General features: G+C 46.2%; 1 protein-coding gene across 2 annotated transcripts in view; it reads left to right on the top strand.

Annotated features, from left to right (window-relative positions):
* The first annotated feature begins 230 nt into the window (after positions 1-230).
* The window catches only part of TRAF3IP2 (TRAF3 interacting protein 2), a 41,599-nt gene continuing 15,351 nt past the window's right edge, over positions 231-26,478 (top strand). The window contains exons 1-3 of one of the 2 annotated variants that reach the window (XM_080806920.1): positions 231-467; positions 14,400-15,236; positions 24,854-25,022. In XM_080806920.1, coding sequence (XP_080663046.1) covers positions 14,408-15,236; positions 24,854-25,022 — 998 coding nt within the window. In that variant the 5' untranslated portion in view covers positions 231-467; positions 14,400-14,407. Of the gene's footprint in view, positions 468-12,989; positions 13,074-14,399; positions 15,237-24,853; positions 25,023-26,478 lie in introns of those variants that run through there. The other variant, XM_080806919.1, reaches the window with a different exon arrangement.

The following is a 26,478-nucleotide window of genomic DNA, read 5'->3' on the forward strand; positions in this document are numbered from 1 at the left end:
AGTCTCCTCCTTTGGAGCTGCTAATGAATAACCATCTTAACACCCAAGTTCAATCTTCCCCACCCCCAGGCACCCTCTCCTGCTAAGGCTAGGGCACTTCGGGGAGCACGGAGATCCGGGTCAGTGTGGACATTCCTCCACAGTTACTTAGCTGGGTGGTGGAAACAAAAATGCACCCTAATTGGTCAGTCAGTGGCCTTTTCTAGGGAGTGAAGGAGGTTTCTGTTTTAAGAAATAAAGTGACTTCTCGGCTGTTGATTCACTGCCCACAGGGAGATTTTTCAGCCGAGGCTTCCTAGACTCTAGAAATTTGCATACAACTTCCACTTCCTGCTTCAGAGCCTGTTCTACTACTTACCTGGGCCTGGAGAGGGAGGAGGGAGGCGGGAGCCAGCCAAGGTGGAGTGTGAGAAGGAGAGAGCCCGACCACCCTACCCGCTGGTCTGTCTGTCTTTGGTGGTGCTAAGGTAAGTTGTTCAGAGCGGTCGCCTGCCTGGCCTTACTTTTTAGCTGCTGACCCATTTTCCCAAACACTGTTTTCTCCTTTACTGAAACGTTTTGCCTTCCTTTCCCCCCACCTTCCACTCCCCACCTTTAACTTGTTCTTGTACCGACTTGGGCTGAGAAAATGACACTGTAGTTTCTGGCGAAGAGAAAGTGCTGGTGGTTTAAGATTTCAAACGGGCGAGCTGAGTGAGATTAACTCTTTGAGCAACAGGACGGTGCGCACACGGGTGTGTTTTTCTTCGGAGCTGCTTGGGAACCATTTGTTTGAGTACTTAGTGTCCCCACAAGTTTCGGTTAAGGATCCAGCCCCACTTCTCCAAGGAGGGAGCTGGGGACGGCAAAAATTAAGTAATTGGCTTCCAGCCCCAGGACACGTCAGTAGCAAAGATGGAAGGAAAGCTCCCAGTTTTCTTGCTCCTTGTCTCATGCAGGGAAAAGATCAACCCCACATTCTCGGGCCAGGAAGTTCAGCTCTGCTCTGTGCCTACAGCCCCTCCCACCTTCCCAAGCTGCGGAGACATTTACTGGCACTGAAAACGGGGGGAGAAATGCTATTACTTGATCTCAGCATCTAATCAAGCTTCATGTGACTTTCAAGTTCAAGATGAGCTCTTAGAATAGGGGATTTTTTTTTTTTTAATGGATGGCAGGGCGGCGGGGGGCGGGGGGGTAAGGGGAGGCCAAATAACTAATAAAAAAACAGGACAAGAGACTTGGTTTCAAGTCCTTACTCCACTCCTTGCTGGCTCTGTGACTTAGGCAATTCACTTTGGTTTCCCTAGGCCTGGATTTCTTCATCAATAAAATGTGTGTGGGAGATGAACTAACATGATTTTGTCATCCCTTCTAACAAAATAATGGGAGTCCCACGGGGGTAGCCATACTGGGTGGTCTTGGAAGATTTGTTTTGTTTGCTGACTATTCAAATATATTAATTTTACCTCCTGCTACTAGATGGTTAGTTCCTTGAGGAAAAAGGTTTTGTTTCTTAATCCTTTCCTACCCCCTAGCACCGTGTATGGGTACCAAACGCTTCATAGGTGCTCAAGCTCTTTCCATATAAGCTGCTTTGATTTCTGTTTCATCACCTGCTCTCAACGCACAAGGTAAAAGCAGCTTTCAGGGCCAGAGACTGGGGATGGCTGTGAGGCCACGTGGCTCTGTGTGAGGGCTGCCCGGAATTTAGGCGTTTTTTATCGGCTCTTGCTACATAAAACAGGGGGTTTCTTGAATTAGTTCATGTCCCATTTGGGTTCCCCAGGAAGAACTGTCCTGTGACCTTGCCCACAGAGTCCAGGCAGGCCAGACCAGCCTGGCTCCAGGAGGCTGTGTTACCGACTCAGCTGGAGCTGAAAACCACTGCTGGGCTTAACCAGTCACTCTGCGGTGAGGTGGGGGGGCTTTAACGGGAGGTGAAAGGAAGCCGTGCAGCACATCCTGATACCATGTAAGGGTGATGACTGTGATTGGCAGACACAGAATCCTTAACCTTTTCCAAACCACTACTTTATTATTATTGTTGCTATTGTTGTTGTTATTATTATTATTTCTTTTGGGCAGTTTTTTTTGTCAGCGCAGCTCCAGCAGGCCCTGGCTGACTGCGATGGGCCGACTCAGGGCTTTAAGTATTGCCAAACTCTTTCTGTGGAAAGGCTGTGGTATAGTCACTGTCATGTTCTTAGATGGCTTTCTCCCCCCACCCCGGGATGAGAGGACAGAAATGTCACAGTGTTTCAACTGTGATGAGTTACCCATTAAATTTTCAAATAACGAAGCACCGTTATCTGAAATGAAGCTCACTGGTCCCGGCTGCCAACCTAGCTTTTACCCAGAAAGACCACCCACGGTCATTCTTAATCTGGTGTTGTGGCTCCAAGTCATTTCATGATGAAGGTCATGAAGTGGTGCGGTGACGGCTCTGCGGCTGTGTGGGGTAGGCTGACTAGGAGTGAGGTCAGGGCAATGAACCAACATGTCGGGGAGAAGATTCCTAACTGGGACATTCCCACTTCTGTAGGGTGCAAAGACAGAAAATGTTTAAGCCTGCTTCTCCCAGGAAAAGTTAGTGACTTTCAAATGCTCTGAAAATAGGAGGAGAAAGCAGTCATATTTGCCGGCATTCTTTAACAAGCATTCAGAAAGGCAGATTATGTGGGTAATTTGTCTAAATGAAATCTGTTTTACACAGCACAGAATCGAAAGCTAAGAAATACCCTGAATTCCACCATTTTTCTACAGCAGGCGATTTTCGATAAGCCCATAAAAAATATGTAAGAATTGCGGGCAACTGTTTGGAGGGGATGGGGAAGAGGCACAGATGAGGCACGTTAAACTTTAAATTCCTTTCAGATCCAGTGAAATGACCCCTAATGTTTAATCAGATTTCCTTATCAAAACAATCCTGCTGTCCTTCCGTGAGAAAGCATTGGAGGATTGGAATCAAGAAGCTCTCCCCCTGGGCCTCTCCGGTTTCTTCTCAGTGTGTTGTCACCAAGATATTTTTAGTTCGTGAAACCCCAGCTGTCCCTACCATCCCCCGCCCCCCCAACACATTCTTCGTGTCCTGTCACCGGCACGCCTTTGCTAGCCCACATGTGCTCCAATACCTGCAGCAAGGGTCGCTCGGCGCGTGCGTGTGGGGGGCGCGTGCGTGTGGGGGGCGCGTGCGTGTGGGGGGCGCGTGCGTGTGGGGGGCGCGTGCGTGTGGGGGGCGCGTGCGTGTGGGGGGCGCGTGCGTGTGGGGGGCGCGTGCGTGTGGGGGGCGCGTGCGTGTGGGGGGCGCGTGCGTGTGGGGGGCGCGTGCGTGTGGGGGGCGCGTGCGTGTGGGGGGCGCGTGTGTACACGCATGTATAGACACCAGCGGGCGCGGGGCGGTACTGTGAATTGTAAACGGGCTGAGGAGGTGGGGCACCTTTCGTCTGCCGGGTGACCCCATAGAGCTGTGCCAGTTTGGCTTGGGTCCCTAATGAGGCCCCTAAAATGGAGCCATTTGGGGGATGATGGAACTGCCGGGCCCTCCCCCAGTCCGCGTGTCCCTTTCCTTCCACCCTGAAGACCGAGGCTGGCTGGGGTCTTGGCAGGTCTCTCAGTGATGAGGGAAACTTGGCTCTTTTCTGCCTCATTGATTTCCTGCTCTGGGGGGTTCCAGTGTTTTTCCTTCTTCCCCTCCCAGGGTCACTGGGGCTCCCTCCCATTTCTGATCCGTGTTCCTCCTCCGAGCTGTCTGCCTAGGCTCTTCCTGGTTCATTAGCTGACCTAGGACACTCTTGCCTTTCACCTGTATTCATTCTTCCCCTTCCCTTCCAGCTACCCCTTCTCATACCCAGTAATACATAAAAATCACAATTTAAATAAATTTCTCTCCTACACCAATAAAAGGCACATTTTTTAAAATACCCTTCAGGGTTTCCCCACTTTCCTTGTTGTCTCTCCTCTTCCATTCTTGCTTAATATCCCCTCTTCTTTCTCTCCTGATTTTTCCTTTCTGCCCCTTCTTCTTCACTCTGGGGCTTGGACTGAAATTAAGAATCACAGATATGTGCTTAGAGAAACCTTATCTGAAACAAAACGAACAAAAACCTGGGATGGTTTGAGGCTGTTCTCCAAATATTTATCCCCAGCTAACTGGAGAACAGAATCAGTCCGTTCCCATTAGTCCGTGGTCTCCTTGCTTAGCAGCTCAGAGGAGCTCCAGAGCGAACTTCAAAATCAGGTCAAGTCATGCTGTGCTGCCTTAAGCCTGATGTGAGTCGTACTGTGCAGGGGATGAAAAGGGGCCAGTAAATGCTCCCTTGTCTCCTGGGCTCGCCACTGCTTCCAATCCTCTGGCAAACCAAATGGAAGAACTTCTCTGTCTGGGAAATTCTGCAAGTAAACTTGGAAGTATTTATTCGCTGGAATTTGAACGGGAGCCAAACAGTTCACTCAAAACCAGCTTCCTGTGAGCAAACTGACATTGTGAAAGTTTGCATGCATTTGGGCAGTAAACAAAGAACATTAATGAGTTTAAAGTTTTTTTTTTTGATACGTGACTTTAGACTTTTAATTTATTAAAAAAAAAAAAAAATTCCTCCCTGAGGAATGAAGTAAGACCTTGAGACTCTGTAATTGAAAGTATCTGATCCAAATTGGATCTGAGGATCTTTCTAGCTGTAAATTTATATATTTATTTATTCTGTCCACCTGAAATATTCATGTTGTGTGTCTCTAGGACTCTTCAGCCCCATTGTTGACCCAAAGAATTCTTTAAAAAAAAAAAAAAATCCAAGCAGTAGGTGAAGAACAAGCCTTGATTACTTAGGAGCTGGTAATGTGGTTTATTAATTACTCAGGCTGCTCACTTCTGCCCTTCCTCTGTTTCTTGCTCTGCTATTTGTCTTCTTCCAGGGACATAACACCTTCATTAAATCCTATCCGTCCTTGCCTCAGAGGCGTCCCCTGGAAGATATCCCCTCTCTAGATGCATCACCATTTATCATCACCCTTTGTTTGTGCTCTGTCAACCAGTTTTCAATTTATTTTGAATTCAGTTTATGATTAAAATTTAATGAGATCCAATCAAGTGCTTTTCTCAAATCAAGATGCCTCTGCAGTCTCATCCGTGTCCTCTATTGTAATGGCATGAAGGAAAGCCACCACAGGTTTCCCGCCTGGTAATCCTTTATAAAACACAGGTGGCCTGTATCCACGCCTCCTTAGCTTCAAGGTGAATGGTTACAAAACATATTCATTCTAGAAGCTTCCAGGGGTTACTCAGCTCCTTCAGGCCCCTTCCTCCCTCCTCCGTTCAAATAGCTGTACAAGTCAGGGCTCCCAACCAACAAATTATTAAGTGCGTGGGTTCTGGTGCTGAACTGCTTGGATTTGAATCCGGTCTGTGCTGCTTACTGATCGTGATCTTGGGAAAGTTACTTAACTTCCCTGAGCCTCAGTTGCCCCACCTGTTAGATGAGATTGACAATAGTCCTTACCAAATAGGGTAGCTGTGAGGATGAAATAAGTTAAAATATGTAAAGCACTTGGAGCAATATTTGACATGTAGTAAATGTACAATGAACACAACAATTACTACTAATAAAGGGGAAGATTTATTTCTTTCTTCCTTTCTTCCTTTCTTTCTTTCCTTTTTTTTTTTTTAGAGACAGAGAGCATGCAAGTGGAGGGTGGGGAACAGAAGAAGAGCATCTTCAGCAGGCTCCACGCCCAGAGCGAGTCCCATGTGGGGCTCAACCTCATGACCCTAAGGTCATGACCTGAGCCAAGAGTTGGACACTTACCCAACTGAGTCATGCAGGCACCATAAGGGGAAGGTTTCTTTATATTTTGATTTGTCAGTATAGTCTGTATCAACGGTTGGTAAACTGTAACCCTTGGGCCAAATGTGGCTCATGGTCTGTTTTTAGTATAGCATGTTACTATGAATGGTTTTTATATTTTTATTTTTATTTATTTATTTATTTTAAGATTTTTCTATTTATTTGACAGAGAGAGATCACAAGTAGGCAGAGAGGCAGGCAGGGGTGGGGAGCGGGGGGCGGGGAAGCAGGCTCCCCTTCTAGCAGAGAGCCAGATGCAGGGCTTAATCTCAGGACCTTGAGATCATGACCTGAGCCAAAGGCAGAGGCTCAACCCACTGAGCCCCCTAGGCGCCCCTGGTTTTTATATTTTTTAAGTACTGTTTAAAAACATTTTAAAAAGCAGAGTAGGAGACAGAGACCATATGTGGTCCATAAAGCATGAACTATTTACTATCTGGACGTTTGCAGAAAAAGTTTGCCAAGCCTCTGATCTATGTGGTTTAATGGAAAGAGCTAGGAGATCTGTAGGTTAGATTTGGCTGTGACTTTGGGAAAGCTACTTAATGTATCTAAGCCTCTGTGAAACAGGAATGCAAAAGTGTTAGCACGTACCTATTCTGTGGCCCAGCTTGTTTTAAGACAAGAAACAATGTGTACTGAATGTGCCAGAAACACACGTTGGCTAAAAAGATACAGTCTCTATTCATTAGGTTCATATAATAGCATTAACATTCAGGTATAAAACCAGTAAACATAGTGTAGAAGAAAGTTCTAAAACCAGGTCGCTTATAAAAATAATAAAATGATGGGGCACCTGGATGGCTGTCAGTTAAGTGTCTGCCTGCCTTCAGCTCAGGGCATGATCTCCATCCTGGGCTAGAACCCCAAGTTGGGCTCCTTGCTCGGCTGGGAGTCTGCTTCTCCCAGTCCCTCTGTCCCTTCCCTCCACTCATGTGCTCTCTGTCTCAAATAAGTAAATAAAATCTTTAAAAAAAAAAAATAACAGGGGCACCTGGGTGGCTCAGTGGGTTAAGCCTCTGCCTTCGTCTCGCGTCGTGATCTCAGGGTCCGGGGATCAAACCCCGCATCGGGCTCTCTGCTCGGCGGGGAGCCTGCTTCCCCCTCTCCGTCTGCCTTCTGTTCTGCCTACTTGTGATCTCTCTCTCTCTCTGTCAAATAAATAAATAAAATCTTTAAAAATAATAATAATAATAACAATGGGGCACCTGGGTGGCTCAGTGGGTTAAGCCTCTGCTTTCAGCTCAGGTCATGGTCTCAGGGTCCTGGGATCGAGCCCCACGTCAGTGGGCTCTCTGCTCAGCGGGGAGCCTGCTTCCCCTTCTCTCTCTGCTTGCCTCTCTGCCTATTTGGGCTCTCTCTCTGTCAAATTTAAAAAAAAAAAAAATATTTAAAAAAAATAACAAGATGGGTATTGTTTTTTGAAAGCTTGTTATGGGCCAGGCCCTATAGTCCGCATTTTTTCAAAGAGTTATTTATTTATTTATTTGAAAGAGAACAAGTGTGAGTGGGGGAAGGGACAGAAGACAATCTCAAGCAGACTCCCCTCTGAGCAGAGCCGGTTGCAGGGCCCAGTCTCATGACCCTGAGATCATGACTGGAGCCCAAACCAAGGTTGGATGCTTAACTGACTGAGCTACCCAGTTCAGCCTTTTACAGCCCCTAGAGTCAGCATTTTACTTATATCTTCTTTCATCCCCACAATATACCTGTAAAGCAAATGTTATTTCCCCCATTTTACATCCCAGAAAAATAAGGCTCAGAGAAGTGAAGTCATTTTCTCAAGGTCACGCATCTCATCGTGCAGCTGGCAGAGAAAGAATTAAAACATAGGGAGTTTGAATCTAGAGCCTGTGCAGTTCAGTACTGCGTATTTTCCTACTTCCTAGAATTGTGTGTTGATTCAGGGTAAGCCCATCTGGAAAGCAGAAGCCGCAGTTAACTGTGCGTGTGGACATTGGATCCCTTCATTTGTGCTCTGACAGAGACCTGTCTGCCACACAGGCTGGGGTCGGGTGTAATGGACACGCACAAAGGGAGGTGGGGATGATGGAAGGAAAAGAAGCTTTCTGAGGAAATAGGAGATCAGGAAAATAGTGTTGTGAAGGCTGTGCTGGAGGAGAAGAAGGTTGCGGGGAACAGATAGGAGCAGAGCTGGAGGCCGCTCCAGGGAGGTGCCTGAGAGCTGTGCGCAGGGAGCGGGGGAGGGGCCGGGGGATTCTGTGACTGGGACACCAGGGAGCGTTGTCATATAGGACACCAGCACTGCTGGCACCTGGATAAGATCTGAGCTACGAAATCAGGCTCCTCGAGGTAGAGTGGATGTGCTGAGAGAAAGGTTTCAGGCTGGAGGAGACAGCGAGGCAGCCCAAAACGAGAGACTTGGACAGAGAAACACTGACAGATTTGAGGCAAGGTGTGGTCAGAATCCAAGAGCTAGAACCACAGCTCACGGTCCAAAGGGCAATGAGATTGAAGAGAAGGAAAGTTAGCGTCTCTTGGGTCAACTCAAGTGAGTAAGAACCAGACTTCCAAGCACGCACAACTGGTTACGCCTAGGTCGTGTGAGCTTCGGACTAGTCCTCTGTTCCATCCTCTGTTCCGGGCTTGTACCAACCCATTCCCACCCCAGGCAAATGTTCTCACCCTCTGCTGAATGCTCTTTTGTATTATAAGGGACATGTTCTTTCCCTGGAGTGGTTTCAGGAACGCCTCCCTCCTTCACACTGGTTCTTAATCTTCGTGACCATCAGAAGCATTCTGGAGCTATTCCTTTTCCTTTTCCTTTTTTTTTTTTTCTTTTGTTTGTTTGTTTAAATCTTTTAGGTAGATATAGAAGGTATAAAATGCTCCAGAGGGGCGCCTGGGTGGCTCAGTTGGTTAAGCGTCTGCCTTCAGCTCAGATCATGATCCCAGAGTCCTGGGATCAAGCCCCATATTGGTCTCCCTACTCAGTGGGGAGCCTACTTCTCACTCTGCCTGCTGCTCTCTCTGCTTGTGCGCTCTCTCTCTCAAATAAATAAATAAATAAATAAAATCTTTTAAAATTAAAAAAAAAAAATGCTCCAGAAATCAAGTCTCCCTCCTGCCCCTGTTCTCTCAGCCATCTGGTTCCCTTTCCAGAGGCGCTGTTGGGAATTTCTGACGAGATGGTGTACCCAATCTTAGGTTCTACAAAGCCACATACTCCACACGCTGTCTGCTCGTTACTTTTTCTCCCTTCACAGATAAATCTTGGACACAGTTCTCCTCAGTTCACGCAGCACTGCCTCAGTCTTTTTTTAAAAGACACAGAGAAATCGTTGGCCGGACTACAGTTTTTTAAAAAATCAGAACCTTTCTGGACATGCGGGTTGTTTCTAGCCTTTGCCATTACAAACAAGGCTGCCTGGCCCGTCTTCAGAGCCTCTTCAGGTCACACAGGGTGCACATATCCCTGTAGAGGAGATTCGTAGAAGTGAAATGAAGGTCCAAGGGCATGAGCTTTAGCAATTCTGACAGTTCTTGCCAAATCGCACGGATTACATTCCCTTGGTAAAGAATGAGATAACCTGTTTACCTGTGACACTTACACAAAATTACACAGGAGCCCCGACCTCACCTCAGAATCTCTAGGTGGGGGGCCTGAGCACCTGTATCGTGAGCCCCAAAAGAGAGATTCTGAGCCAGAGACTCTCTTGAGTTGAGTTCCCTCAGCTGCTAGCCCCTCACTTCCCCCAGGAATTTGGCCTGAGGTGAGATAGACAGGGCCATTGCCCTCCAGGTCTGACAGGCCCAAGCTTGCTCCAGGCTTCCTGAGCTGGGCAGGATGCTGGGGAGCCACAGACTATCCAGGACACTGCCAGCACGGGGGCTCACAGGGTCCTGGCTGGCAGCCCTTCTGCAGAGCCTTCTCCTCTAGGGCAATGGTAGGAAACAGGGTTTTTCCACTTCCCTCCACGTGCCACTCCTGGTTAGGGACTAGAGCACAGGCCATGCCAGCATTATAACCATGTGGGCATCATGTGGAGAAGCCTTGCAGTGAAACAGGGGAAAAGGAAATACTAGGAGTGGTGAGATATTGACTGATTTTTTAAAATGCGTAGTGTTTTTACAATATTGACATTCAAGACCAAAAAGTGCCATTTCCAACAATCCACTCATCTGCCCGCGGCCTTCTGGTGTGCCATTCATGCGTAGTTGTTCTCTGTGACACCTTGGGGGTGGGGAGGATGGCAGGGTTGGTTCTGCCAGTTCTGGTAGGGGTCTAGGGCTGGGAGGGGCCCACATGGGGGCTATAGGCGTGCCCGCTCTCTATCTTTTTGTGTGAAGCCCTCAGGATGCATGAACAGACCAGCTCCCTGTCTGGAACAGAATAGCGGGATGTTCTTACTACACTGGGTAGTAGAATCACCTTTATCCTGCAAGCAAGTGGTCAACTCTGCCCATGGGTGGGACCTCTGAGACATGGTCCAGACTCACCTTGGGGGCCTGACACTCAGTGAGCGTTTAATAAATATTTGAGAAGAAGCAAGGAAGGAAGGGGGGGAAAGGTCCCCATGTGCTATAATTTTTCTTAAGATTTTATTTATTTGCGAGAGAGAGAACACCAGCAGAGGGAGGGGCAGAGGGAGAGGGAGAAGCAGACTCCCCATTGAGCAGGGATCCCAACAATATGAGGTTCCATCCCAAGACTCTGGGATCATGACCTGAACTGAAGGCAGACACTTAACTGACTGAGCCACCCAGGCACCCCTACATGTGGCATAATTTTAAGAACTCTGAGTACTTGGCCCACAAATGCTCCTTGCTACCCACCGTGGAGTTCTCACTGTCAACGATCCTTCCAGCTAACAGATCTGTACCCTCTCCAAAACAGGAATTGATCATTTATTCATTCAACAAATATTTATGTGTGCCAGGTACAGCTCTAGGTGGTGAGAATAGAACCATGAGACCAATAGTCAAAAATCACACCCTCGTGAAGTTTAAATTCTGGGGGAGGAGAGAAACGATAAACAAATAAGTATTAGATATTTGTATTTATAATATGCATTTTATAGAATGTAAGGTGGTGCTAATTGCTGGAGAGGATGGTGAAGCAGAGAAGAGAGACAGGGAGTGAGAAGGGTATGTAACCATTTTAGAGAGGGTGCCCAGGGCACCTCACTGAGAAAGTGCAGCTGAGTAAAAAGACCTGAATAGGAAAGGAAGCAAACCATGAGATATGTGGGGGAAGAGTGTTCAGAAAATAAGGAACAGCAAGTGCAAAGGCCCTGAGGTAGGGCCTTTGACTTCCTTTTTTTTTTTTTTTAAAGATTTTATTTATTTATTTGACAGAGAGAGAGAGAGAAATCACAAGTAGGCAGAGAGGCAGGTAAAGGGGGAGGGGGAAGCAGGCTCCCTGCTGAGCAGAGAACCTGATGTGAGGCTCGATCCCAGGATCCTAAGACTATGACCTGAGCCGAAGGCAGAGGCTTAACTCACTGAGTCACCCAGGCGCCCCAGGCCTTTGATTTCCTACATTAGTTTTCTCTCTTGATCTGGATCACAAGCAACATGAAGGTAGGAATAATGCTTCTTAAGTCCTTAGAAATACTTTTTTTTTTTTTTTTAAGATTTTATTTATTTATTTGTCAGAGAGAGAGCACAGGCAGACAGAGTGGCAGGCAGAGGCAGAGGGAGAAGCAGGCTCACCGCTGAGCAAGGAGCCCGATGCGGGACTCGATCCCAGGACGCTGGGATCATGACCTGAGCCGAAGGCAGCCGCTTAACCAACTGAGCCACCCAGGCGTCCCTTTAGAAATACTTTTTTTTTTTTTTTTTAAGATTTTATTTACTTTTTGACAGACAGAGATCACAAGTAGGCAAAGAGGCAGACAGAAAGAAGGGGGAAGCAGGCTCCCCGCTGAGCAAGGAGCCCGATGTGGGGCTCGATCCCAGGACCCTGGGATCATGACCTGAGCTGAAGGCAGAGGCTTTCACCTACTGAGCCACACAGGCGCCCCTAGAAATACTTTTGATTACCGTTCCCTGTATACCCTTTTATACTCTTGAATTTTATATCACTTATAGGTATTACTTATTATAAAAAAAAATGTTTACTTCAGCTCATGCCTCAGAAGGAGGATGAGTTTGACACATAGTTGATGAGTCCAACACAGAGTTGGACACATAGTAGGGTTCAGTAGTTATTTTCTGCTTGCATACTTGAGAGTGACTCGTATAAAACATCTGGGTCTGTTCTGTCTTCTACGGAGTACCAACCCCATAGCTTTCCTTAGAGGCTGTTCATCACCGCAGCATCCGCACTATCACGCAAGCGGCCATTTGTTCCTTTTCAGTCCAGTTTAACTGTAGAATCCCCGCTGCAAGATAGACCTTAAGTTTTTGGTTATGTGGGATGACCCCACTTGTCCGCTTTCTCATGAGCTCCCACCAGGCCCCTGAAGGCTCCTCGGCTGGAGGAGAATTTGCAGCTTTTTAGGGGAATACTTGTATTTAAAAACCCAGGGAAAATGTCAACAGTGGCCTCTGAAGTGTGGGCAATGAAAGTGAATCTCAACAAGAAACAGTCCACAGGACGCAGTCCTTTTGCCAGTTGACTCCCTTGGTGCATCTCTTTGCTCTCCCATCCAGCCGTGGGCCCACAAATGCTCACGAGCCCTCGGCCAGCCCCTCAGAAAATGCTTTTGTTTCCTGGCCAGCTGAAGAGCATGTTGTATATAGCCTATCCAATGTCATAGCTATAGACAAATTGTAGGAAAGAGGGGCGCCTGGGTGGCTCAGTGGGTTAAAGCCTCTGCCTTCGGCTCAGGTCATAATCCCAGGGTCCTGGGATCGAGCCCCTCATCGGGCTCTCTGCTCGGCAGGGAGCCTGCTTCCCTTCCTCTCACTCTGCCTGCCTCTCTGCCTACTTGTGATCTCTGTCTGTCAAATAAATAAAATCTTTAAAAAAAAAATTATAGGAAAGAGAGGAAAACAGTGGTAAGCCTTCAAAAATAATTTGGTATTTCAGCTATTTGCTGAAATATTTGTGTTTGCAGTAGGTTCCTGTTGATTTTTACAAGGTCTAATCGATGTAGGTGATGAGGTCTCTTTTTTGCAGAGTCAGGGGGCAAGGGGCACCCACCACCTAGACAGCTGCTTAGAAGAGAGCCTGGCAGGAGAAGGGGGAGCCTGAGGCAGGGAGGGAGGGCCAGCCAGGAATTAGAAACTAAAGAGTTTTCTTTTGTGCCAGAGAACAGTACAAAGATCTTTTGTGGCAGATGGGTAAGTTTGTCACCAAGCAAGGGGAAGAGACGTGTTAGTGCTCACTTGGCAGAGAGGGGGGAGGGGCAGTTGGGGGGGATCTGCCTATAGGCGGTGAAGATAAATTTGGGAGGAAATTGCTGGTCCCCCCTCTGCTCAGAGGGGAGCATCTTGCTGTCAGGTTGCCATTGAGTTGGGTACAGGGCTCAAGAGAAGGTGAGTTCATGTTTTTCAAAACTTGTCTTAGGGCAATAGTTGACATACATCATGATTTTAGGCCCAGCAAGCCCTCGGGAAAGGTTTGTGGTTGAAATTCTAAATGGACCCAGAACATGCATTTAACAGTCGCCCTCCAGCATTACCACCCGTGTTTTCTGATATGTGAAGTACACTGTGTGCAAGGCCTGCATAGAACAAACCTCTGGGATGTTTTGTTCACTGTCTCCCTCCCTCTCCACCTGCTCTGGAGACTTCCACAGGCCTGCAGTCACTCCTCTGCTCTTTTTCCCTATCTCCTGCCTTCCCCTGGAGTTTGGGTATCCTGGGGCATCATCTCAACCAAACTCATGATAAGGGGAGGCTAATTTCCTCTCTCATTTAGTCATGTTGACTAAGAGTTCTGTTTTTATCAGTAAAACCAATATTACCGGGACCGTGGGCGAAAGGCGAGTTCAGGCAGCCTTACTCGTTCAGCTCGTACATCACAAACCAGATGGCCAGGCCTACCTTAACTGCAGGCATAGGGCCAAAGGGAATTAAGTCCTGCAAACAATCTATAGCTGTTAAGTGGAAAATGTCACCATGACCTTTTTCCAGTGCTTTTTAAAAACTCATGCTTTCTTCTTTCTGTGTGTGTATGTGTGTGTGTGTGTTTGATTAGGCAATGGCCACACAGCAAAGTTTTTAAAGTTTAAAAGGTGAAAACTCTCCCCTACTTAACACCATCCTCAAAGGCAACCAACATACCAAAGTCTTGTGTGTCTGTCCTGCACACGGGTCTGACAGATCTACATGCACACACGAAGCAGCCCACGTGATTATGTCTCCTTCCTCAGTACTTAACTGATGATTTTCATCTGCCCCCCACCGCCCGTGGTGCCATCTACCACATGACTGTTCAGTCACATTCTTTGAATCACCTTCCATATAAAAATATCTCAGTAAGGATTAGAGCTTTTGCTGGAGAATAAGAGAATAGCTTCATGCGACTCGCGTTTTGAAGCACGTTGGTGTCACACTGCTGTTAATTGAAACCACATCTTGAACGAGGTCCCTTAAGGTCATAAAGCAGGGACTCCAAGAAATGATCTGTCTTCTAAGGCTGTGGCATGTTTTCTCTTGTTCCAGAAACTAGAATGAACCGAAGCATTCCTGTGGAGGTTGATGAATCAGAACCATACCCAAGTCAGTTACTGAAACCAATCCCAGACTACTCCCTGGAAGAGGAATCAGAACCACCTGCTCCAAATCTGACAAACATGGCGCCCAACAGCTTGTCTGCGCCCCAAACCCCTCACTGTTCCTCGGGAGAAGTTTCTCAGGCTCAGCCACCCTTGAAACTTTACAATCACCTACGGCCTGTGTCGCAGCAGGTCACCTGCCTGCGTGCGAAAATCTTGGAGGAGAGCGAAGACAGCTTCTGGAGGAGACACCCAGATCCAGGCAAAGATTTTCCCTCAGGCTCCCCTGCAGCCAGCAAGCAGGAGCCGGAGTCTGTGGTTGGAGGCCTCCCTCTGGAGCATCAGTTTTCATTTATGGAAAAACGGAATCAAGGGCTAGGATCTCAGCTTTCAGCAGCTTCTCCTGACACTGGCCATGACTCAGACAAATCAGACCAAAGTTTACCTAATGCCTCAGCAGACTCCCCCAGCCGGAGCCAAGAGACGGTGCAGCAGCCCCAGCCCCACAGGAACCGGGCAGCTCCAGATCTGCCTACGATAGACACGGGGTATGATTCCCAGCCGCTGGATGTCCTGGGCCTCAGGCAGCTGGAAAGGCCCCTGCCCCTCACCTCCGTGTGTTACCCCCAGGACCTCCCCAGACCACTCAGCTCCAGAGAGTTCCCTCAGTTTGAACCTCAGAGGTACCCAGCGTGTGCACAGAGGCTGCCTCCCATCCTTCCCCCACACACTCAGTGGAACTGTCATTACCATTGTCCTGGAGCTCCCTATCACCAGGTGCCATGTAAGTGAACTTCACCTCCTCTGGACCTTCTGGGCTGGGTAACTAAGCAAGCATGGGCCTGGCTTCAGGGCCTCACATCTGAGACCGGCACAGAGTGCAGGGAGGGACTCTCCGTGGGTGGTTGGACTTGCCAGGAGCTCGAGAAGAAGGCTGCGTCTTAGCCCAAAGCCTATCCCACTTGGAACCTACTTCTCTGTAAAACTTGAAGGAGACAACAGATTCCTCTGTCTCAGTTTAACTGAAACCTGCCTACAGGCAAGGAGATGACCCAAGTGACTTCTAGAGTAGATTTTTGTTGACTTAATTCTTGGGCACCTGGGCTCTGCCTTCTCTGCATGCTCCTCCCCGTCTTAGATTTGGCAAAGAAAGGAGGCCTTCAGTCAAAAATCCCGGAATGCTCTTAAAACTCTGGATTCAGGCCATGACCTGAAGATGGAGTTGCTCCTGGGACATTGTTATTTAAACCCCTTTGGGGATTTAAGCCACCCCTAAGGACCACAGTCCCCGGAACTGGGCTAACTGCTTCTCGCCGGCAAGTGCCTGCCTTTCTCTTCTGTCTCCGGGATGTTCTTCCTCTCCTTGTGTGTTTAACCCAGCTCTATACCTCCTTTCTTAGCAGCTTTATTGTGATCTGATTTATGTACCGTAAAGTTTGCCTTTTATGCATTTAGGTGTACAAGTCAATGAATCGTAGTGTTTGCAGACTTATACAACCATCACCGTATATACCTCGTAAGACTTAGCTCAGGGGTCACTCTGGAAAGCTCCTGGATCAGTCCTGCCTTCGGGCTCTCAGTTTCCTTGTGCTCTGCCGGTGGGAACCACCTAAAGTCAGTATGACATCTATTCAGGGACTCATCTTCCTCTCCCTCCAGCATGTCAGCGAAGGTATAATTTTTTTATTTTTTTATTTTTTTAGACAGTGCATATGCACCTGCGCATGTGCAAAAGTTGGGGTGGTGCAGAGGGAGAGAGAGAATCCAATGCAGGGCTCTATCTCATGACTCTGAGATCATGACCTGAGCCAAAGTCTAGAGTCTGGCGCTTAACTGACTGAGCCACCCAGGTACCCCAGGAAAGTTCTATTTTTAACCCATAATTCTCCAGAATTTAGCACAGTGACCAGCGTATCCTAGGCTCTCAGTAAATTATTTACAAATGAGTGGCTAGGTGAACAATGTGTATCAGTGCAGTAAGCATTTCTGAAAGTGATAAAGTCTTAGATTGAGACAAAAGGTCCATTACAATTCTTGATGTTAAGTGTCAGCCGAGGCCACTGGGAAATAACGGGGCTGTGAGATCTGATATTTTTCTTAGCAAATAAATGCTGTACAAGAAGTAGTTCAAATGGCCAGACCAAAGAGTCTGACCAAAGGCCTGATGCCTAGCTATATTTTATTTTATCTTATTTTATTTTTAGATTTTTATTTATTTGACAGAGACACAGCGAGAGAGGGAACACAAGCCGGGGTGCAGGAGAGGGGGAAGCAGGTTTTCTACTGATCAGGGAGCCTGATGCGGGGCTTGATCCCAGGACCCTGGGATCATGACCTGAGCCAAAGGCAGATGCTTAACGACTGAGCCACCCAGGCACCCCTGATGCCTACCTTTAAAATAAATTCTGAAAATAACCAAAAATGTTTAAGTGATCGCAGTTTTTTGTATTTGTACATGTACATCTCATATAAAGCTTCCTAAAGTGAATGGAGCAATGGAGTAATTCCTAATTTTTAAAAAAAAAAAAAAAAAAGGAGGGAGAGAAATTTTTGTCCCGCTGTACAAAAACTTACATTTTAGAGGGAGAGGTAGACACAAGGAGTCCGTGAGCAGATGCCATGCTGACATGAGGTGTTCTGACAGAGCACAAGGGAGAAGGAAAGCCTGAAGGAGGCATTGATCTGGGCCGGTTGCCAGAAGGACCTTTGAGCTAAGTCGTAGAGGAACTTAGAAGATGTTGGGAAGCAAAACGTAGGAACGATTGTGAGGTTAAGAGTGAGGCCAAGAGCTGTGGAAGCAGCAGGGCTCGGGGAGAAAGCGCCTCTGAGGCCCCAAACTGGGACTTTTGAGTTTTGGAGGCTGGGAAGTCACTGGCTGGGCTTGTGGACACCACTGCCTGCTCTAAGTGCCGGGTAATAGGATGGGTGTGGCCGGCGGGTGGCAGAGTTCCGTAAGTCTGAATCACTGAGGATTGAACCTTGCCAGTGTTAGGGTTGCATTTATTTCTCAATGATCTCCAGGTTAAATGGGAATAATTCTGTAAGGTTAAAACCATCAACTACTTTTTTTTTTTTTAAGATTTTGTTTATTTATTTGACAGAGATCACAAGTAGGCAGAGAGTGGCAGGCCGGGAGAGAGAGAGAGGGAAGCAGGCTCCCTGCTGAGCAGAGAGCCCGCCAAGGGGCTCAATCCCAGGACCCTAAGATGGGACTCGATCCCAGGACCCTAAGATCATGACCTGAGCCGAAGGCAGAGGCTTTAACCCACTGAGCCACTCAGGCGCCCCCATCAACTACTTTTTTAGCATTCTACTCTCTGCACTGAAAGATAAATTTTCTGATCATAACAGCAACATACGTTTGCTCGCAAAATTGAAATATGCCTAAAAGTCCCATTCATGTTTCTATCTCCTAAATATCATTCCTTTTTGGGGTTTTGACTTATAAAATATGTATATGTATAGCACATGTATTTAATGTAAAATTAAAATAATTCCCAGTGACATTCAGTGCACTTCTTCCGCAATCATTTAAAAATGCTGCATGGTGTTTTCTCAGATGGATCTACCAAATTGCTTTTAAGTTCTTCTGTTATTGGACAATGTAAAGAGTTTCCCGTTTCTGATCCAATAAGAAATTGGAGGATAAACATCATGTATATAAGTTTTTATCTGCATTTTTTTTTCTTAAGTTTTTTTTAATCTGCATTTCTGATGAATTCCTTAGATTAATGTGTAGAAGTGTGAATACTTTGTAAGGGCTTTGTGATACTAAGTCCCAGGCAGTTTGCCTTTATCTGCTATCAGGAGAAAGCCTCATTGTGATAGACAAAGAAAGCATTAACTCAGTATGATTTGAGGATTCCAGAAAGATCTTCTCACTTGCAAGTATTTTTTTGTGTTGAAGCCTGAAGTGACGCCACAAGCAGTCCAGTCTCACAAGCAGTCCAGTCTCGGAAGTGAGAGCAAATTGCCCCCTCTGGGCAGACTCTTTTAAAATGCAAACACCCCTGACTGGGGACTCTTAGTCTCTAATACCTGCTGATGAAATTCTCTCATCAGCTGTCCTGCTCTCCCTCCCTACATTATTTTCCTTTCACTGCAGCAGGGAGGAGAAGGCCACTGTGGGTCCTGGGAGGGAGGAGAGGTGTTGAAAGGCAGAGGAGAGAATTTGGGCAGGAGAAAGGGTAATTCACAGAAGAAACACAAACAATAAGCATTTGAAATCAAGCTTCATGTTACTAAATTTAAGAAAAATGTATATATGCAAAAATTTTTAAGCTGCCGTTTTCCTAATTAGGTGTGCAGAAAGAAAAAACCCTCAGCTGACATCCATTGTTGTGGGATTATGGGGTTATGGGGAAATGAACACTCCCACCTGCTCTTGGCAGAAGTGGCAATTGGTACAACCTTCTGGAAGGCATCTCACTATTTATCAAAATTTTAAATGTGCTTCCTTGGCCCATCAGTCGTACTTGTAGGATCTATCCCATAGAAACACTAAACAATCCTATAAAAACACGTGAACAAGGATGTTTAGTAAACCATCATTATAGTAAAGTAAGAAGGAAAGCAACTCAAATGCTACTCATAAGGGGACAGATAAGAAAGTTGTGGTTTATTTATACAGTGGACTGCTAGGCCACTGTTATACAGAATAAAATACACATTTTGACATAAAAAAGATTAGGCGGATAAGCAAGGTGCGGTGCTGATCCCATATGTGTTAGTTTTAAAAAGCTAAATGTGTTTAAAAACCATACATTGAAAAGTCTGGAAGGATTGCCTTAACTGTTGCCGTTGATCAAGGCGTCGGGGATGGTGGGGGCAGGGAATTCAGAAGAGACAGAGAGACTTTTCCTTCTACCTTTATATACTTAAATGTTTTACAGCAAACAGGTATTATTTTTATATTTAAAAATAAGTAAATGTCGAAGAAAGAAGAACATGGGGGAATGAGAGCATAGGGCAGCCTCATATCCCGTGCCTCTCTTTACCCTGGCCCCGGCTCCCAAAAGCATCCAGTCACCGGTTGAGTCAGCGTTGGGCTGGCTTTGTCCGGGAAGCCCAGGGCTGAAGTGTTTCCTCAGGACACCACAAGCTGGGAAGCTTGATGAGGCCTCTGGCTCCAACGGCTCCCAGGAAGGTCACCCTGAAGATTAAATGAGATAATATACTGAAGGCGCTGGGAATGGAAGCCCTCCCCAACTAGCAGTTCTTAGTTATTATTGTCACTCCTTACATGGATCCTGTAGAGCACCCCCCCTTCCAGATCCCTCCGGCTGGTACAGATTTTAAGCATTCAAAGCAGGTGTATGAATGCTTAGTTTCCTGACAGGACTATAACTGCACTTAATTGCCAACAAAACCACTTCAAAAGAGCTGTTCACCTAAGGGATGCTTGGAAACCATGGCTACGTGGTTCTCCTTGGCTTTCCAAGAGCATTACTTCCTCATCTATTAATGAAAATATAAATAAATAATGATCGCCATGCAAATGGCATACCTTCGTCTTCGCAAGTTAAAGGAGAAGTTACTGGTCACCCCTTTTATGTAAAAAAAAAAAAAAAGAGTTCAAAGCTAGCGAAAATGAGTAGAGAGTAAGTAGAAGTCGAATAAGCCGGTGTTTTCTCCCCTACCCCCGACCAGTCCCCCAGAGAAGCTGGCCCCGTACTGTCCCAGGATCCTTCCACTAAAGGTCACCAGAACGGCTGGTTGCAGTTGGCTGTGCAATCAAATAAAACCCATGATGCAAATCACTTTAAAAAAAAAAAAAAAAGAATATAATGAAATCTAAAGAGCCTTTGTTTTACTATCAAAATGTTTGCTTTCTCTACCAAGAAGACTGAATAACATACAGTTATGGGCATATGCCTACTGTTACTCGAAGGAACCCGAAAAAGTGATCATTTGTATGCTGGAGTGCCTGCACAGTTAAAAGTAAGGGAAAAAAAATAACCCAGATGGAAAAAATGATAAAGAAAGGAGCTGCCTTTCAGGAACCCCAGCTGCTTACAGCTGTGGGTGTTCCGGTAACAGTTTATGTTGGCCATTTTGTTTCCTGGCCAAGCTGATTGCGTTACATCATCATGCTTTTTGACAACTTGAAAATCAGATTTTATTTTCTCTCTCGTGCTCTTGTAATACCATGCTTAATAAGGAAGAAAAATGTTGAATGTTTTGACTGATAAGTGGAAAACCTCGTTTAGGATTTGGTTTACAGTTTCCAAGTGGTAAAAAGCTAGTAACATGAAGACCATGTATACCCAGGCCAAGAGGATCCTAAGATTGATAAATAACACACAGTTCTGGGCACCCATTTATAAGTGTGCAAGATTTGTATCTTTGTTCTGTGATTAACCCTGCCTCAGAATTGAGTTCCAGTGCTTACAGATCCCTTGTCTGTCCCACCATCCACCGCCTTCTATCCTCCAACCCCTGCCCAATAAATTCTCTTGATGGAATTTTAGGCACCGAGGACAAGTCAGTAAGGGAGACACTTTTGGGCAGTAATTCTTAAGTCTACCAAGTAGGTGGCTGCCGACTTGCACACCTCCCCTTCTCACATACTAACGAGTGTGGGTTTGTGTTTCAAAACAGACACCCACAGAAAAAAACAGATTTTTCTCTATTTTGAGCCACTCAGAGAAACTGTATCCTATTTATCTGTGTTCACTGCGTGGCTAGCAATAGAGGTTCAACAAATATTTGTTGAATGAATAAAAAGAAGTTCTTTCTGTTCCCGGCCTCCTGGGGAAAGGAGTAATCCCTAATCATGAGTACAGCCTTTGTGACAGCGAGCCTTGGAAAGGCCATCTTTAATGGTCTTGTACAAGAGAGCAGGAGAGGAAAGGAGGGAGCTCGATGGGACTTGGCAACAGAACTCATCCATTCGTTAATCAATTTATTCAACAAATGTTTCCCCAGTCCTGTGCTAGGCACCAGGTGTACAGCTATAAAACACATGTGGTCTTGTGTTCATGGAGTTCACGGTCTCCTCAACAGCCAGCTAGGAGGAGAAATCAGCAAACGAAACAACAAGTTCTAAGTGCCCTACAGGAAGAAACTGGGTGTCGGATATTAGTAGGATGGTGAGAGGAGACCTCTTTAAGAGGACACATTTGAGCTGAAATCTGAAGGAGAAGAAAGTGAAGGAAGCAAGGAGCTTGGTGTAGTGAAGGCACCAAAAGCGAGCCAGCAGGGCTGGAGCGAGGTGAGCTATGCCACAAGGTGAAGCATGCAAGGACCAGGGTAGGGAACTGGATTTTATCCTAAGTTAAACTTCTTTAGGAAAACAGAAAATTGAACTCTATAATCCCAAATAAGGAACTTAGTAGAGTATCTGGCATGTGGCGAGGGTTGAATAAATGTTAGCCACAATTCTCTATAGAGGAGCCCAACTAAACGAGCAAAGTTTGGTCAACATCGTGGAACAGAATGATTAAAACGTGAACAATGAAAAGATACTCCTTTACCTGATAAATGTTCTTATTGAGCCAATTCTCCACACAACCAAATTTCACTCACGAAAGGGAAAGCTTATTTTTGATTGATCCTCTGGAGTTCAATATCTCTTTGTTTTAACCAATCAAAGCATGGCACCAAGGACTCTGTTGTCAATTTTTTTTAAAATTGGGAAGGTGGATCCTTTTCATCTGTTCACATAGACCGCTGTAAGTTTTTACCGCAGGTGACCGTTTCAGAAATGAAAGTTACAGCTAATCAAACCTTAGCCCACATGCCTTAGTGATTTTAATGACACGATTTGTTGCTATGAGACAAAAACATGTTGTGCAGGGAAATAATCTGTTAGAAATCATATGACCTTGACTCAAAGGCTTTTGATTAAGAGCACTAACATCCGCTCTCTGGAAAAGAAACAAACCCTATCATTAGAGCCTGGTAGCCCTTTTAAAGCAAGTAAAACCTTATTAGCCACTTATTAATGGATCGGGGAAGCAAAAATGGCTGCAAACATGAAAAACTTTCAAGGCCACTGGCAAAGGTTCCCCTCTTTTACCTCGTCTTTCTCCTTCCTACTTGCGCAGGGAGGCAAGACCCAAGTGGGCTGCAGCTAAGTGGCCAGTCTTGTGGCTTCTCTTTCTCTGTGTGCGGGAGGTTGGCTTTGAAAGCATGCAGTCTCCATTTGTTCATGTGTTAAGCACCCCTGTGTGCAGGCTCTGTGCTTGGAGACATGGCAGCCAACGGACACAGTCTCTGCTTTCACAGACCTTAGTTGCCGGTAGGGAAGACAGACGAAAAGTTGATAAGTAAGAGTCATGCTTACTCAAACATGATAAGCCCAGAACGACAAGAAGTTGGTCTGTAAAGATAGAGTGTGAGAGCACACTAGGCAGAGAGGACAGCCATCTCATGGTCCCGGAGGTAGAGACAAGCTTGGGGTGTTCTAGAAGAAAGATGACCAGGATAGCTGGGGCTTGGTGAGCTTGGGAGAGCATACGAAGGGCTAAGGTCAAGGGCAGAGATGCAGTCATGCAGGGAGGATTTTAAGTGCAAGGGGAGATCTCCGGAGGTGTGTAGCTGTAGCTGGTTTTATAAATGGTCCACTCACACAAGACTCATCTAAAAGCAGGGCTGGCCCCTGCCTGGGGACCTAATGGCCGTGACACTCTCCCCTTTTCTAGGGAAAAGAAACAGCAGTAGCAACTGCTCTGTTGCCCTGAATTTCCACCTGGCCATCGGACCCCTTGGAATATGTTTGACCTGCCCCAGAATGACTGTAAGAGCAGTCTTTGGGGATATCTTATGCAGTCCCATGTCCCCACTCGTAGGCATGCTCTCCAAGTCCTGGTCTCCTTTATCAGCCAGGGACTCAAGATGGATCCAGGAATATCTCTCCATCCCGCCTCCCCTTCCTTAAGCCCCCCAACATCAAAAGGCTGGGCCAGGAGACAGCCTGTGTTGGAGAGGGGACAGGAAGGACCTGGCTGGTGTCCTGTGTCAAAGCAGACAATAGATTGAACCCAGGGAACCTGACCATGCTTGAGAGACTGGCTTGGCCACATTTCCATGGTCACCCAGCCAAGTTGCCTGAGTCAGACAGTGGAGACCTGGAGACAGTGAACATGCACATTATTTGTTTTCTGTCTATACTTGAGGCTATCGTTCCCCTGAACGTTCCCTTGAAAATGTCCATGGCTGCTGACTGCCAAACCAAGAACAAAATTCCCAGCCACATTCTCACCAGCCCCCCACCGCCCTGCGTTCTGGTTCTGACCTACCCTGTCTGTGGCTTGCTTGCTTACTTGCTAGTTTTATTTCGCTTTACCTTCCTGCATGTATCCTACCTTCACGGCAAGCAAACAGCATTATTATTATCATCAGAAAAAGAATAAAGGCCAATCAGTGTTTTGAAAAACAAGGTTCCTTCTTCTTGTGACCAGCTCTGCCTCCTGGATCATCCTTCTTGGGCAGAGGCGGTGGTGCATGGATCACAAGGAGGTACTCGTGGCCTATGTTGCATGGTTATCCACTCGGTTCTCTCCAACCCCTCCGTAGGCTAGACCCATCCCTAAGGCGCATCCCCACACTCACTGCTTAGATGTCCTCCTTGAACCCCTTGGGGCCTGGGCAGGTCCCTCGCGGGCTTCCTCTCTCACCCTGCCTGGTTTTCCCTACCTCCCTCCTCTGGCCTTCAATTCTCGTCTTTCACCTGGTCAGGCAGGCTGCCCCTCTTCCCTGGGGACCCTTCTGCTTCTGGGCCTGGCTGGGACCCACTTTCTCTTAGATTACAGATGTACACAAGTCGCCACCTGTCCTCACTCTGCTCCCGGGCTGGCCCTTTCGTAAGTGCCTCGGCCCCTAGCGCATGTAGGCTTTAACAAGAACAAAACCAAGGAAGTTGGGAGGTGTTGCCAACCGGTTAGCTGCTTCCCAGAGGTACGAGCCAAGTTTTCCTCATTCATTTACTTCTTCCTAAGGGAATGGCATATGTGTGTTAGAGTGTGTGTGTGTGTGGTGTCCCCTTGGGGGAAGGAAAAAAGAGAGTATCGATTCTGTATCTATCATGGAGGTAATTTCTCCTAGCCTTGGGTTCTAGAAACTTGGAAAATTATGGCCGGAATGCTGGTGTGAGTTTCTCGTGGTTGGATTATCCTTAGTATCTTATTAAAATAGAGGCCTGTGTGGAGCTCTGCGCTTTCCAATTAGAACACCGAACTCGTGATTTCACAGATGTTTTTATTTAGGGAAAAAAAAATGACTCAATTTCATGAAAACGATCGAGTAAATAATAGTACAGAAATATGGCAAGCATTACGGAGGTGGTAATTGATATCTGGAACCCACGATATGGAGAAAAAAATTGGCCCTGAGCTTCTGCTTTCCCACAAAGGTGCTAGAGTCATTCTGCCCTGTTCACTTTGCTGTCTTCCCCTACAGGTGGCCACGACCACCCCCGAGCAGCCTACCACCAAATGGTCCAGCCCATCCCTGGAGCCAGTGTGAGGGGCCCGAGGCCTGTGCAGAAGGTCGTCCTGAACTACCCCAGCCCTTGGGACCAAGACCAGAGGCCCGCACAAAGAAACCACTCCTCCCCGGGGCTCCCGAGGTATCACTATGACAGGGCCAACTTTCAGACATTTTTTAGTGACGATTTAGAATGGTGCCAATGGGACCAAGATGTATCAAAACTCTCCATTGGTGTGCCACCCAGGCTAGTGACCGAGGCCCACAGAGGAACAGACTCTTGGAGTCAGGAGGAAACGGCGGCTGGTGGTCAGGAATCTCTCCACCAGACACATTCAAGCCACTGGTGACTTGTCAGAATTCTCTTGAAGGAAAGGCCCTTAAGATGCCAAGTGACACCCCCTCCTTTTACTCTCAAGTCACCTGGTCTTTTAGCTCAGAAATAGATTTTTATTTTTACTGGGACTGACTTCCGCCATTAGGAAATTCTTGCTTATATCCCTAGTTTCTACGCCTGTTTAAATCCATGTCTTAACTTTGAAATTTTAAATTCGGTTAGCTCTCAGTAGCAGTTTTAAAAAGCCTGTTGTTTTCTTTTGTAATATAAGCACCCACACATATGGAGCGCCATTATTAGGTCTTTCCAATACTTCTTTCAGAAAACCATTTCTGGTTTTGCTTGACCAGACCAGCTGTCTAACCTTCAGTCATGTCTCCCCCTCATTGTTCTCCTTTGACTTTTCTTCACATTTTCCTCTTCTCTTAATTTACCGATCTAAAATACAGAGGAAGAACTTCTGGAAATGGAACTTACTAATTTAAGAAAAAAATTGAAGAGTAGATGAAAGGTTTGTTCTTGCTCAAGCAGAATTTTTATATACCACTCAAAGTAAAATTATATTCTGTTTTGAGACTAGAATGAGATACAAAGAGAGATACAAAGATCCTTTTAAAGCAGATTTTTCAGAAATGCGGAAGTGGGTAATTAGCTCAGAAAGTTTATTAAAAGAAGAGAAGCCCATTCTATTTACAATGGCAGATAAGGCACACGCCTGCTTTCCCCCCTCCTAAAAAGCCCATACATTTTCAGATTTTCTTTCCTGACGGAGCCCTTATTTTTTAAGAATAAAATTACGCAGAGTTTGGGGTACCTGGCTGGCTCCATCAGAGAATCATGTGACTCTTGATTTTAGGGTTGTGACTTCAAGCCCCAAGTTGGGTGTGGAGTTTAATGAAATACATAAATAAACTTTAAAAAATGGCACAGAGTTTAAATAACGAAATCAAGACAATCTGATTTTACAACCAGAAAAGTACTCTTGCATAAGAAATATCTACAAGTCCAAGAAAACAAACACAACTTAAGCATCCTTATGAAACATGTCCACTGGCATTGGATAGGGGAGGCAATAGTAATTTTTTAAATAAACATTTACTTCAAAATATTTTTAGATTTACAGAAGAACTGAGAAGTTAGTACAGAGGAATTGCTTTTATAACATCAATTTAAGCCTGCTGTGTTCTCCTTGGATTTATTTTATCATTTTAGGATAATGAAAAATAAATTTTGATAAAGAAGCTAGTCCTCAGTGATAAGT

Source organism: Martes martes, assembly GCF_963455335.1.
Source record: "Martes martes genome assembly, chromosome: 6".
Classification (NCBI taxonomy): Eukaryota; Metazoa; Chordata; class Mammalia; order Carnivora; family Mustelidae; genus Martes; species Martes martes.